Below are 15,212 nucleotides of genomic sequence, written 5' to 3'. Positions count from 1 at the left end.
GAAATGCGTTTATGCGGTTTAAGGTTAAAAAAACACATTCTTTTCCACATACTATACATTATTGTTTCTCCTCTATGCCCCGCCTTTCTGAAATGCTCTGATTGGCCAGCTAGCCAGTGCGTTGTGATTTGCCGAATACCTCAAGCGTGTGACGGAAATTGTATGCCCCTTGCCATATTGTGATGCCTTGTCCCGGCCGGAGCGACGAGGCAAAAACATTAAAACCCATTATAATAGAGGCATTTGTTGCATCCAGTGGGGACATAATTACAGATTATAATGACTTGTACTGTCTTTTTACGCGTTGCATTACATCGTGCCGCGTAAAAATAAAACCATGTCTGCATTTGTGATCGGAGAAATTACAAACTACAAATGCTACTCTACACTGCTCAAAACTCACGTTTGAATCGTCAGTGGCAAATTCTTTAAATATAAAAAACTTACTTACAGTCTGTGAGTCAGAACAGCCGGCATTGTAGTCTACTCTACCAGGATCAGGAAACAGTCCTCCATAAAATGCGCTGGACACATCGGAATATTTGGGTTGAACTGTTCTGGAACAGTGTTGTAAATACAACTTAACCACTGATTTCTAGTCGTGTCCTCTTTTGGAAGGCCAAACAAAGTAGTTTCGCTTTCACAACGAAACACAGCGTCACACACAGCGGGCTAGAGTGAGCGCAGGCCGGAGGCCTAGAGTGAGCAGAGGCCGGCGGCTAGAGTGAGCAGAGGCTGGCTTGAGTGAGCGGCAGCAGGCGGGCTTGCGGCAACCACATGTGACGATTCCACCACATCCATTTCATCCATGGTGAAAGCCGATCCGGCAATCCACAGCGCGAAGTTGATGCATTTCCTCAGCGACCAGCACGGATCAGCTCCAGGCATGACGAAATGGATATCGTCCTCTTTTGGAAGGACAAACAAAGTAGTTTCGCTTTCACAACGAAACACACAGCGCCTTCACGACATGGCGGCGGCGGCAACAACAATACTACAGCGAGAATAAAAGTTATGCCTTCTTTCTTTGCGTGAACATTTGGGCGGCGTTATGCAAATCTTCTCACATCGTGACGTAGACATGTGGGGGCGTGTTAGAATGAGCCGTTTTAGGTAGGCGTGGTTGACTCTTAACTTTTATAAAGAATATCTATTTGGATTTGAGACTTTAGTCTTTGCAACTTTACAGATCTTCTTTATGCACCAAGAGCTTGTAACACTCCAAAGAGAAAGGAAAAAACGTCTCGGTTACGTATGTAACCCTCGTTCCCTGAAGGAGGGGATGGAGACGTTACGTCAGTCGTGACTGACGAATTGGGATCCGTATGGAAAACGCCACTATTGCTGACCCCCTCCAGTGCCTGCGAACGCCGGCAAGTCCCCCCAAACCAGTTGGGGTGGAAGAAGGACAGTGCTTAGACAGAGGTGTCCGCGATTGCTGTTCCATACAGTGGGATATTGGATAACACTGGGAAAGCATACCCAAGTAGGGGGACGCTACAGAAGCCACATCCTGCGTATAAGAGGTATCATGTGGAGGTAAACATATGGACTGGCCATAGGGCAGTACTACATATGGGAGTCCCTGTGCTAGACTCAGCCCGCCTGGGGTGAGATCACTATGCAGCAGAGATGGCAGAGAATGTCTGCTAGGGAAAGACATGGGCTTACCATCAGGGGAGCCGTACCGTGGAATAATACACATGTGGGATCACCCGAAGGGGGAATCACTACACATGGACACCTAGCCCAGCACAAGGGCTGACCTTGGGCATACACACGAGAGCTGGACCTGGCGTCTGGTGCTCTGCCACGCCTGACCGCCGAGGGTGCGGGAGAAACTTCAACAGGGTTCGCCATGGGGAACTGAACTGAGAAGCAGAAAAGCACACGTATCCGGTCCGTAGAGGGGAATGGCGCAGCAAGCGTGATCGACACCGAGCGTGTCCGGTGTTACTGCCTGAGGCGAGTACACGAGAGGACACGGGCTCTACACAGAGATTATAGAATCTCGCAAATGTGTTAGGTGTCGCCCAGCCGGCAGCTCTACAGATTTCTGCTATCGAGGCGCCCCGCGCAAATGCCCAAGAAGACGCCACTCCTCTCGTAGAGTGTGCTCTCACTCCGAGGGGGCATGGTAAACGTTGGGCCTGGTATGCTAAGACTATAGCCTCCACTATCCAGTGGGCAAGTCTTTGTTTGGAGACAGCTTTTCCCTTCTGCTGTCCTCCGAAGCAGACAAAGAGCTGGTCTGAGGTCCTGAAGCTCTGCGTACGGTCCACGTAAGTGCGCAAAGCGCGAACGGGACAGAGCAGAGCAATGGCTGGGTCTGCCTCCTCCCGGGGCAGCGCTTGCAAGTTCACCACCTGGTCCCTGATAGGCGTGATGGGAACTTTGGGCACATATCCAGGCCGGGGTCTCAGGACAACGTGAGAGTTACCCGTTCCAAATTCTAGGCACTAATCGTCGACCGAAAATGCCCACAGGTCCCCTACCCTCTTGACCAAGGCCAATGCGGTGAGGAGCACTGTCTTCAACGACATAAACTTAAGTTCTACTGACTGCAGAGGCTCGAAGGGCTCCTCCTTCAAGGCCGTCAGGACCGAGGGGAGATCCCAAGAGGGTAAAAGGTGAGGGCGGGGAGGATTTAGCCTCCTTGCCCCTCTGAGAAACCTGATGATCAGGTCGTGCTTCCCCACAGACTTACCGTCTACTGCCTCGTGATGTGCGGCAATGGCGGCAACATACACATTAAGGGTGGAGGGAGACAGCCTTCGCTCCAACCCATCTTGCAGGAAAGAGAGCACGAGAGGCAGTTGATATGCCACTGCAGTCGGGGCCCCGACCAGAGCCCCGCAGCTGCATGCCCATTGCACATGGCACCCCAGCCCCTGGCAGAGGCATCTGTTGATACAAGAAAATGCCTGGACACTTGCCCTAGGAACACTCCTGACCGAAGAAAGGCAAGATCTGACCATGGGCTGAAGGTCTGACGGCAGGACGGGGTGACTGAGACCCGGTACGTGCCGTGTCGCCATGTCCATCTTGGGACCCGGTCGTAAAGTCAACGCTGAACCGGTCTCATATGAAGCAACCCGAGTGGCGTGACAGCGGCTGCTGATGCCATATGCCCCAGGAGCCTCTGAAACTGTTTCAGTGGAACCGCCCTCTTGCGCTGGAAAGACCCCAGGCAGTTCAGCATCGACTGTGCACGCTCTACTGAGAGACGTGCTGAGAGGTTGACCGAGTCCAGCTCCATGCTGAGAAAAGAGATCCTCTGGACTGGGGAGAGTTTGCTCTATTCGCAGTTGACCCGAAGCCCCAACCGGCTGAGGTGACTGAGCACCGTGTCCCTGTGTTCGCATAACTGTGCTCGAGACTGGGCCAGTATGAGCCAGTCGTCGAGGTAGTTGAGAATGCGAATGCCAGCTTCCCTTAATGGAACAAGGGCAGCCTCCACGATCTTGGTGAAGACACGAGGCGACAGGGATAGCCCTGAAGGGGAGGACCTTGTACTGATATGCTCGCCCTTCGAACGCAAAGCGGAGAAACGGCCTGTGTCGAGGGAGAATCGAGACATGAAAGTACGCGTCCTTGAGGTCGATTGCTGCGAACCAATCGAAAGGACGGATGCATTGAAAGATGCGTTTCTGCGTCAACATCCTGAACGGGAGCTTCTGAAGGGCTCGGTTCAGCACGCACAGTTCCAAGATTGGTCGTAACCCACCGCCTTTCTTGGATACGATGAAGTATGGGCTGTAAAACCCTGACCTCATCTCGGCTGGAGGGACCGGCTGTATTGCGTCCTTCGCCAGCAGGACCTCAATCTCTGCACGCAAGACAGGAGCATCTAGCCAGGCCCCCAGCGACCGAACAAGCGGGACTAGGGAAACCACTGACGTACCCGCAGTGGGGCAGCGAAGTGGAACACAGGGACCCAACCCCGAAGGCAGTGCGTCCCAGAGTGGGGTCTGAGTGCGCGGTGCACCACTTACCTGGCTCCACGGCTGAGCAGGGGGCGCGTGAGGAGGCATGTCGTCCTCGAACCGGACCCTGCTGCCCATTGGCGAAGGGAGAGGGGGACAGGAGTGTGGAGACTGTGTCTCGTGCACTGCCATCCTCGCCCTCTTGGGACCCGGAGAGAAAGGAAACTGCTCTTTTTTTGAGGTTTTGGGTACCACTGGCTGGGTACAAAACAGGAACAAAGGATTCTCCACCCAGCCCTCCTCCGGGGGAAGGAGTGGTGCGGTCACCACCTCCTGAAGAGCAGGATTCAAGGACTCCGGGTCGCCCGTCTCAGGGATGCCGCCTGCCCTGGCGCTTCACGGGCTTGGCAGGGGCAGAGGCGGACTGCGCCGCTTTCCTGCGGTCAGCTCCAAGCTGCGGCTTTTTTTTGAGGTTTTGGGTACCACTGGCTGGGTACAAAACAGGAACAAAGGATTCTCCACCCAGCCCTCCTCCGGGGGAAGGAGTGGTGCGGTCACCACCTCCTGAAGAGCAGGATTCAAGGACTCCGGGTCGCCCGTCTCAGGGATGCCGCCTGCCCTGGCGCTTCACGGGCTTGGCAGGGGCAGAGGCGGACTGCGCCGCTTTCCTGCGGTCAGCTCCAAGCTGCGGCTGTTGTGAAGGCTGCTGCTGTGGCCGAGCTGGAGCGGAGGTGGAGGCCGCAGGAGGGCGCCCTTGGCGACGAGCAGACAGAGAGGCTGCAGCCGGCGGTGGTGTGGAGACAGTAGCAGACCGCCGGGGCAGGATGTGCCGAAACGACTCCGTCTGCTTCTGTGAGCCACGCTGCGGCCGTTGTGAAGGCTGCTGTTGTGGCCGCGCCGGAGCGGAGGTGGAGGCCGCAGGAGGGCGCCCTTGGCGACGAGCAGACAGAGAGGCTGCAGCCGGCGGTGGTGTGGAGACAGTAGCAGACCGCCGGGGCAGGATGTGCCGAAACGACTCCGTCTGCTTCTGTGAGGCAGAGAACTGTTGGGCAAAGTCCTCTACCGCTTCGCCGGATAGGCCGGCCTGGGAGATCGGGGAGTCCAGAAAGCGATGCTTGTCGGCCTCCCTCATATCCGCCAAGGTCAGCCATAGGTGGTGCTCCTGGACCACCAGTGTGGACATTGTCTGACCCAGGGCCCGCGCTGTGACTTTCGTCACCCTAAGTGCGAGGTCCATCGCAGTACGCAGTTCCTGCAACACACATAGGTCAGCACCACCCTCATGCAACTGCTTCAACGCCTTGGCCTGGTGGACTTGCAGGCGGGCCATGGCGTGCAGGGCGGAAGTGGCCTGTCCAGCAGCACCTTAAGCCTTAGCTGTCAGAGCAGACGAAAACTTACAGGCCCTGGACGGAAGGCGTGGATTACTCCTCCAGGCGGCAGCACTTTGCGGGCAGAGCTGCATGGCAATAGCGCGCTTGACTGGGGGGATGTCCACATACCCTTGGGCCGTCCCACCGTCGAGGGTGGTGAGGACAGAGGAGGCATCAGGCCTGTTTCGGGCAGAAAAAGGTGCTCTCCAAGACTTAGTCACCTCCTCATGCACTTCCGGGAAGAATGGAACCGGAGGAGGCTGCCGACGACCGGCCTGCACCCCCAGGAACCAATCGTCCAGCCTCGAGCGTTCGGGAGAAGGAGGAGGCCTCCAGTGCAGCCCGACACTATCGGCGGCCTGGGAAAGCATAGCAGTCAGCTCTGGATCTGACTCAGGAAACGCCACTCTTCCTGATGGAGGCAGCGCAGCCGAATCGTCATCTCCAGAGCTTAGCTCGCCGTCCGATGCAGCGATCGACATCCTGTCATCTGCCTGCACTCCGCACGAGATGCTGGGCCCGCCCTGTCCAAGGATCCAGCGAGCTCGTCCGGGAACACCAGATGGTGCGATGTGCTGAGAAATGAGAGGCCCGCGGAGACGCACTCGAAGGGGAAGCTCTCACTGTGATCCTCAGATCACCCTGACCATGAACCGAAGTAGCCCTCCGAGAGCCGGAGGAGCTAGAACGGGGCATGGCAAGGGGGATACCCTCCTGTTTGATGAGGAGGTATCTGGACCGCAACATCACGATGGTCATGTTCCCGCAATGAGAACATGACTCATCCATGAGCGCTGCTTCAGCGTGCTGAAAGCCCAAGCACGAGATACAGCGATCATGACCGTCAGATGAAGCCAGGAAACGACCACATCCAGAAATGTGTTTATTAAAATGATTATGTAGCAGGTAAACCATCACAAATATGTATTACCTTTTCAATATACTGGCCACCTGCTTACACACACTGTGCTGAGTCACACAGCACTGTCAGATGGAAACATATATGGGACATTCAGCTTCCCCTTTGCCCTTTCTGGCTGTGGTGGTCAGCTAGTGCAGATCTGGTAAGTTATTCAGAGTGACAGCGCTGTGGCCCCTGGATGCCTCGCATCATCCTCACTGCCACCACCAGGCGAGAGAGAATGACCCCATCTAAACCTTACACAACTGCCTACTGTGGCGGTTTGCCTGTCAGATGTGATGACTCATGAATTCTTTAAACGGAAATGCAGTCATCACAGTCTTACCCAGGCTCTCCAAAAGGTTTTGCTACCCTAGGAACAGAATTTAGATAGTAAAGAGATTCTATCTGTGATCATTCTTTTTGGCAGTGTCTAAAAGGGGTAGTTCACCCAAAAATGTATCTTTCATCGTTTATCGTTTACTCAACCTCATGACCCTCAATGGACTAAAACAAAGATACATTTTTTTAAAAATGTCTTTGAAAGTGTTTCACAATAGAAAGAAATGCATACAGGTTTGGAGCAATGTGAGACATTTTCTCAAACATGGGTGATGGATGATATACACACTGTCTATAATATAAACAAGAGTTGGCAATTTGTTTTGGAAAGTTACTCATATATATTGTGTGAATGTACATTTTCCAACACCCTATAGATATGGTTAATAAACACTGTACTGAAGGCCTGGTCTGTTTTAAAGTTGAACTGGTTCTTTAACCTTATAAAGCCTACTGTATTGCACTGTTTGGTGTGTAAAATTGTAAGGCCTCTAAATTATAAACATGATCAAAACTTGTCCACACATTTTAGCAAATAAAAGGCCTTTTATAATTCGAAAAATGTCCACCTGTACATCTGTCTTTTTTGTATGTGAAATTGTTACTTATTTAAAAAAAAAAGTAAATGTAAGATTAGTGTAAACGTAGTCTGCTATACTGTTATAAACATTCATATTACAAGCTATCAGAAATTCCTATTTCTTGTTGGCCATATAAATACCAGCACATGCACTGTTTTTGCTCTGTTTCTTTTCTCCATGAGTATGACCTGTACATGATCTTATGTCATTTTATATGGTTCATGAAAGCCTGATGAAGGGGTATCAAATATGATTATCAACAAAAATCACATATGCAACTTATATATTGTTGGTCTTGAAAAAAAATCAGTGGTCCAGAAAATGCTGGGACAGTGTTCACATGTATCCCTCTCGGACCTGTTCTACAGCACGTCTGATTGCAGCTGAAAATGCCATCAGCTCTCGCAGCACACACCAGATAATCTTTACATTATTCCTATTTTAGACCAGGTTTAAAAGGCAGATCCAATTATTTCAGGCTCAGCCTGTGCCTTCTAATTATGGTTGAATTGCGGGACACTGTCTCTGTGAGTCTGGATGTATTAATGACTCGTGAAAGGAAAAGAATGCCATTTTTTTCGAACACGTTACAGCCATGGTGCAAGCTTTAGGGCTGTTATTTCAGTTGAGCTGATGTGTGCTCCTGTGTCACTTTTCAAGGACAGTGAAACACAAATGTCAGGCTGAACATGTCATACTGGCAACCCATAATTAGCTCGATTGTTGCTTGTGTGTACTGTAGAGAATCTGTGTAATGAAAAAATACACAATGAATCCGGTCTACTATACTGCCTCTATTAAGTGATTATATTACCGTACTGCATCTGATGAAAGCTGAAATTAAGTGCTTTGCTCAGAACTGGTTGTTCATGTTTTTATTGGTAGGTTCCTGGGGTCAGGGTGGCAGATGACTCATATTGTCTATTTGGAGATCCTTGTGCATGAGCTACCACACATTGAGAGGTCTCTGTATATAGACCAATGACTAATATCTCTCTGTTTGTCTGCTTTCATGTTTTTAAATATATATTTATCGTAATAACAGGACATCTTACTGACTACTAGCCATTCAATAAAGCAGTGGCACCATAGTTTCAAGGTGTCAGTATATGTGTACATGACACAAAGATATATATATATATATATATAAAAAAAGAATACTGTGATATTATAAATAAATATGTTTTGATGTGACTTATTTTTTAGTGCATTTTTTAACCTTTTTTTCCCCTTTTGAAGATGTTGAAAGCACTCTGGGGACAAAGTATTAGTGATTTTGTCCCTACAGAACCGTAGCTCAGTCAGAAAAACACACAAATGTTTGTATGGCATCCTATACTTAATTATATTCTGAAGAGTCTAATGCACACTACATTATAGCGTGTCAAATGAGGCTTAAGTAAAGAAGGTTTAGCAGCCCTGTGAGTAATCAACCATACTGAATCAACAAGATGTTCATAATATCTCTAACACATTCTCATTTATTCCACAAATGTTTCTTTATTTTGTGTTAGTGCAGCATTTAGTACAGCATGTTCTCATTCTAATTTTGTTACTTTCATCTTCTCTTTTCATTCGGGCACTCTTATTTGTTACTGTATTGGCTGAAATGTACACCACTCAAGACGTTTTGTTAATTTAGAGAAACAACAAAAACTTCGAACCACAGGTCTGAATTTAATTTGTATTAAAAATATATGAGGTTATGGACATATGAATCGTGTAAGGGTTAGATATTAATGTAAGGAAGCGCAAACTGAAAACATTCAGTGAGTGTAGAGATTTCAAGTGGTACCTTATTCCCCCTGCTGGTGGAATTATTATTATTATTATTATGTGTTTTTTTTATTTTTATACAGGGGTTGTAGAATGCAGCTTGTTCATTATTCTACTAGAACTAACTAACTGTTGCATGGAAGTGTAAACATATTCTGTTAACGGATGTTGATATAACCGTAAGTGAAGTGACTGTCTCTGTTGTTGTTGGTAGCTGAGACAGAGCATGCGCAGAGAGTCCCGGATGCAGATTCAACCCAGCAAATGAGGCTGAGAGAGAGACAACGATTCTTTGAGGAGGTGTTTCAACATGATGTCGATGTCTACCTTTCCTCTGCACACCTGCAGATAGATTACAAGAGACGTGAGTTTAAACACACACATAAATGGGTGACTCTTTTCATTTTTTATTTATTTTTTAATTATTATTGGTATAATTATAATGTTAAAACAATTTTTTAAATATTAAACTTTTCCAGAATTTCTGTATTTTACTTAAAAAGTATTTTAAAACTATTATAAATGATAAATTAGTGCTGTCAAGCGATTAATCGTGATTAATCACATCCAAAATAAACGTTTTTTTAAATATTATATGTGTGTGTACTGTGTATATTTATTATGTATATATAAATACACATACATGCATGTATATATTTAAGAAAAATATGTTATGTTTATATATTAAATATATGTATATATAATATAAATGATATGAATATAAATATATACATGTAAATATATGTAAATATTTTCAAAAAATATATATATTGTCTTTGTGTGTATTTGTATATACATAATAAATATACACAGTACACTGACATATATTATGTAAACAAAAACTTTTATTTTGGATGTGATTAATCATTTGACAGCACTACTATTGATACATATGTTTACATGTATTTACATATATGTAAATATACACATACATATAGCCTATGGCTTGTTTTATTTTTCAAGTTCACTTCCATTTTTTCCAAAGACCATGATCTTTATTCTAAGACATGTAATGAAACAAACAAACATGCACAAGATTATAAGTAGCCAAATACACCATGTTTATCTCTAATAACTTTTTAGTCTTTGTATCTTATGTCTGATTCTCCTATTGCAGCTCCCTTAGGAAGTATTTCATCAATGGAGGTGAACGTTGATATGGTAGAGCAGATGGACCTGATGGACATCTCTGATCAGGAGGCCTTGGATGTCTTCTTCAGTGCCAGCGGAGAGGAAGGATCTCTGACATCCCCTCTTCCCGGTACATACTCCAAACTAGTCTAAGTAGCTGTCAACAGGTTTCTATAGGTTGCTAGTTGGTGTTCTTGCTTGACTGCAGTATCCAACAACAGTATCAGGTGGTAGGTGATAGGATCAACTGTCTGCATTCCCTTATGGTATTTTTAGTAGAACGTCATAGCATTGCTGACAGTCTCCATTGCCTCATGTCACTTTGTTGTTGAAAATTGTCGGCAGTGGAAAAAAAATGTACATTGTTCTCGAACCATGCACGCTGTTTCCTAAAAGATTTCCTGTAGAATGCAAAGTAGTACTTTTTCTATCCTCACTGAAAGCAAACTTGAAGGTCCACCTCTAAACCTAACCAGTGGGGTGCAGACAGACTGTTTGAAAACTTATGAATGTGAATTAGCCACCGTTTGCCAAAATGGAAGTGAATATGTTTAAACAATGACACAGCATACGTAGCAACCTTGGATATGTTCTTGCATGCCAGCCACAAAGTAATTAGTTTCTGGCTAAATAAGTAAAACTATGTGATTGACCATTGACAAGGTTGACAAGAGTTCGACTTTATGCAAATGAACAGTGGTGAGATTCAGTGAGCGCTGAAGTGTAGACAGTGATTTGCCTGATACACCTGGATACTATAGTCAAGCTAAAATGCTAGCTAGCATGAATTTTTTTTTCCTCAAACCAGAAAAGTGCAACCCCATCCCACAGCCAATTTCATTGGTCAGCTCATTCATGAGGTCACCTGGCAAGAGAAGTTTTAGAAGGCTAGTATAGTTTTAACATTGTACAGGAAATCAGTGCAGTTACTGACATGAACAAGGTTTGAAAATAACACCCACAAACCTGTCAAATGCGGGTGGAAACCCTATGACGGTAAAACATATCAATAGTCAGTTTGGTGGGTTATAGTTCATAAATTATGTACTCCAACCAGGAGCCTCCAACATTAGAACAACAAAGCATAAAGAGTGTTATGCATTTTGAAAAAATGTGCCATGTTTTAAAATTCATATACTTTTAATTACAAAAACAAAGCACACTGACGAAGGCAGATAGCCGAAACGCTTGTCTTTTTATCTCAATTCAATTCGATTCAAGTTTATTTGTACAGCGCTTTTCACGATACAAATCATTGCAAAGCAACTTTACAGCAAATTAAGTTTTTACAATATTTAGTGGTAGCTTATAAGTGGTGACTGTCAGTTAATGTACATATGGCAAAAATGTATGGAAAAATCTATTAAAGATGTAATCAAACAGATGATGAACACTATTAACAGCAATTATTATATACTGCAGTAAAAGATTATGAGATGCATTATTTGAATGCTTGGCCAAAGAGATATGTCTTTAATCTAGATTTAAACAGAGAGAGTGTGTCTGAACCCCGAACGTTATCAGGAAGGCTATTCCAGAGTTTTGGAGCCAAATGCGAAAAACCTCTACCTCCTTTAGCGTACTTTGCTGTCCTAGGTACTACCAAAACGTCTGGTTATTTGTTAATCTAGCTACTGTGCTAAATAAAAACCTTGGATTGTTTTGGTTATTTTCTATGAGTTTGTGGATATGTTAATAAATAAATAAGTTTATCTCCTTATTTGATCCCATTAAAAGATTTAAGGAGTGCAGACCAATCTTTGTAATTACAAAGACAAACAAACAAAAATAATTTTTTTATTATTTTTATTGTATCCACAAACAATGATTGACTGAAAGCTTTCAATTCAATGATTCTGAATCAGATTTAATAATAAATATATTAAAATATAAATCTAAACCAGTGATTTCTGTTTATAATCTAGTTTATTTCTGGTATTTTTGGTATATTGCTTGTAGAAGTTCTGCATGGCTGGTAACTTAAAAATACTGTATAGCCAATTTGGCTGGTGAGTGAAAAAGTTAATTCCAAACCCTAGACATGATCAATGAAATATTTAGAATTGTTTGCTGGGTGTGGTTTGTGTTTAACTGTTTTAGGGGATTAAGACACACACACACACACACGTTTGTTTCTGTGAATTGTGGGGACTTTCCATAGACTTCTATTACTTTTATACTAACCCAACCCTAACCCTAAACCTACCCCTTACAGAAAACCTGTTTGCATTGTTACACTTTCAGATAAACATAATTTACTATTTTTAATATTTTTATTAAAATATTTTACTATCCTTGTGGGGACATTTGTTCCCCACAATGTAGCATAGACAAGTACACACACACACTACTAGTAATAGTGTGCAAAGACCAAGGTTTGGTTTGGCTGTTATAATGGCCCTGTTAATCCCTGGTTGGTATAGATTCCATTAATAGCCATTTAAACGTCACTGTGTATTCTGAATACATTTTTTGCAAGAAACATAAATAACAAATATTTCATTATAGTATAGTAGATGGTTTTTAGTCATGTCCGAGCATTTAAACATTTACATTTATATTTATTAATTTTGCAGACGCTTTTATCCAAAGCGACTTATTGGGGAAATCATCAAGCGATTCATCTTAAAAAAGGCAAACAGACACAGGAAGTGCTCGTAATACCAAGTTTCAGGCATTGTTCAAATAAGTGCAAGCTAGAAAGGGAAGGAATAAATAAAGAGAAGACCATTTTTATTTAATTTTTTTAAATTTAGGATGAAGTCAAAGAATGTCGAAAGAGGTGAGTTTTCAGCTGCCGCTTGAACATTTTCAGGGAATCAAAAAAAAAAGCCTGGTTCCCTTTAGCAATGCCATCAGATAATGAACTGCCATTGAGATGAACTGGTACAGATTACTTGTAATTGTGTATTGACATGGGTTTGTTTAGAATCGGCTGTGAGGTGGGGTTTTGCATTTAACTGCTTCAAAGAAAAACTAAAATTTACAGCAGCAATTTAAACACTGTCAGTGTGAAAAGGGCTTGAAGGGTTTCACAGAGACAGGTGTGATTTCTCAGGAGATCAATTTCAGTGTCGTCTGTCAGGTAGTAGGAACGTTTTCTATGTGCTGTTGCATAAAATGACTTGGAGCATTTTAGCATTGTCATTAAAGAGAAAACAGACTGATTTCTAGTAAAACCCCTCTTATTGTTAAACATTTTTCATAGAAGTGTCATAAGAAGCAGTCACTCATTGTATGTTGAAGCCATGTAGCTTTTGTAGTTTTGTACTTTTGTCCAAGTAAATCAAACAGCCATTTCTTTTCCAGCTCTTGGCCACACTGATGTAGAAGAGAATGGATTGAGGAGAAATGACGTGTCCTTGAGAATTTCTGACCCTTGCGAGATCAAATCCCGTATGTTGTCCACTTCCTCCAACTCCACCTGTGACAGTCAGGCCTCCAATGAGGATGGATCAAACACTCCTGTCGTCCAATCAGACGATGAAGACGTGCATGAAGATAGCCTGTTACAAACAGGAGCGGCCACAGCCAGCAATGCCACAAATGAGCAGTCTGCTCTCTCAGTATAAACTGCCTTCTCAATAATTACTGACTATTTGGGAAGTGTAACATGACTAGGTTGAGACTGTTTCATGGGTGGGTTGACTGGTTTTAGCCATAAATCAATCTACCAAAGAACTTTATGAACACTTGTGAAATTCAACTCATTCAAGGTCCCCATTACGTCACACTGGGAGTGTCATGCTTTGACAGACCTGAATTTTTATATTGCCACTTGCGTCTTACCAACATTTTACTCTTTTGCATTGGGAATATAGGTTTATAAATACACATCACCAATATTTTGCAATTCTCTTTACTAAGACTGATACTGCTCTGTAGAGAGACTAAATGCATCACCATTTTGAATTAAGGTGGTGAGTCTCAAAAACATTTCCAAAAGAAAAAATTAAGCAAATAAAGAAAATGAAGCTTCTTCTGTACAACATTAAAGGGAAAGTTTACCCCAAAAATAAAAACTTATCATTTACTCACCCTTTTGTGGTTTCAAACAAGACTTTCATTCATCTTACAAACACAAATGTAGATATTTTTAATGAAACCTAAGATATAAAAAGTCCATGCAAAAACTTTGAAGGTCCAAAAGGTCATAAAGGCATCATAAAACTAATTCTGGTCTAATGGTTTAATTCAAGGCACAATTGCTTTAAATGGTAAACCGATTTAATTTAGGTGTCAGACTTTATCAGATGACGTTTTATGATCAATGTGCATAGAGCACATCAAATATGGTAAACAAGGAAGCTGAGATGTGAACAAACCGCATTGCATATCTGGGTTTGTCATATTGGATGTGCTTTATGTATTTTTGACAGCCATTGTTTACATAAAAAGTTTTCATATAAAGTGCATGCATCGCTTCTTTGTGTTGTGAGAGATGAATGAAAGTCTTATGGGTTTAGAAGGACATGAGGGTGAGTAGATGGAGAAAGAATTTAAATTTTTAGGTGACTTTTTTTTCTCTTTACATTAACTTTTTTGGAATGTTCTTTTGTAACTTCATGGTAATTATTTTTAGATTATTAGATTTTTTTTATTGATGTAAAACAGCATAGAAGGCAATACAACAAATACTAGCTTGCTGTAAATTAAATATTAAACACGTTTGTGAATGTTTATTACAGTAATGAGAATTTGAGATAATTCTCTGTAAATCAGTAAAGAGTTCTGATGCAACTTCTCCTTCCTTATGATTATGTTCTACATTTCAGTATAGTAGTGAAGTTATCAAAATGGTTAAAAATGCAGTTACAGTAACAATTAAAATGTTAATGTAGCATTGGTCATTTGTCTTGCATTAGGTTTTGATTAGTTTTAAATTTACATTTACATTTAATCATATAGCAGACACTTTCATTCAAAGTGACAAAGTTTGGTTTTCACATTAATTATGAATCTGCATATAAACTCCTTAGTAGTTTTCTGGGAGGCACAAAAAAGTAGCATTTAGCTAGTAGAGGGTTAATTAATGTTTTATAACTTATTAATTTGTTAATAACAGTTACTAGAATAGTAAGAAAGTTGTTGGTTCAAAATGTTCTTTCTATCATGGGTCACAAATTCAGTCCGTGGAGTCCAAACATTTTGGATGGCCTGGAAGCATTTTTCTTTGTGACTC

General features: G+C 43.3%; 1 protein-coding gene across 1 annotated transcript in view; it reads left to right on the top strand.

Moving 5' to 3' along the window:
- The window catches only part of LOC107568061 (dysbindin-like), a 35,205-nt gene extending 21,110 nt beyond the window's left edge, over positions 1-14,095 (top strand). The window contains exons 2-4 of the mRNA XM_016253909.1: positions 9,114-9,263; positions 10,017-10,160; positions 13,340-14,095. Coding sequence (XP_016109395.1) covers positions 9,114-9,263; positions 10,017-10,160; positions 13,340-13,602 — 557 coding nt within the window. The 3' untranslated portion in view covers positions 13,603-14,095. The remainder of the gene's footprint in view (positions 1-9,113; positions 9,264-10,016; positions 10,161-13,339) is intronic.
- Positions 14,096-15,212: the final 1,117 nt, after the last annotated feature.

The sequence above is a fragment of the Sinocyclocheilus grahami genome, unplaced genomic scaffold (genome assembly GCF_001515645.1).
Source record: "Sinocyclocheilus grahami isolate Dianchi unplaced genomic scaffold, SAMN03320097.WGS_v1.1 scaffold1210.1, whole genome shotgun sequence".
NCBI classification, from domain to species: Eukaryota; Metazoa; Chordata; class Actinopteri; order Cypriniformes; family Cyprinidae; genus Sinocyclocheilus; species Sinocyclocheilus grahami.
This window is presented reverse-complemented; position numbering and strand designations above follow the sequence as displayed.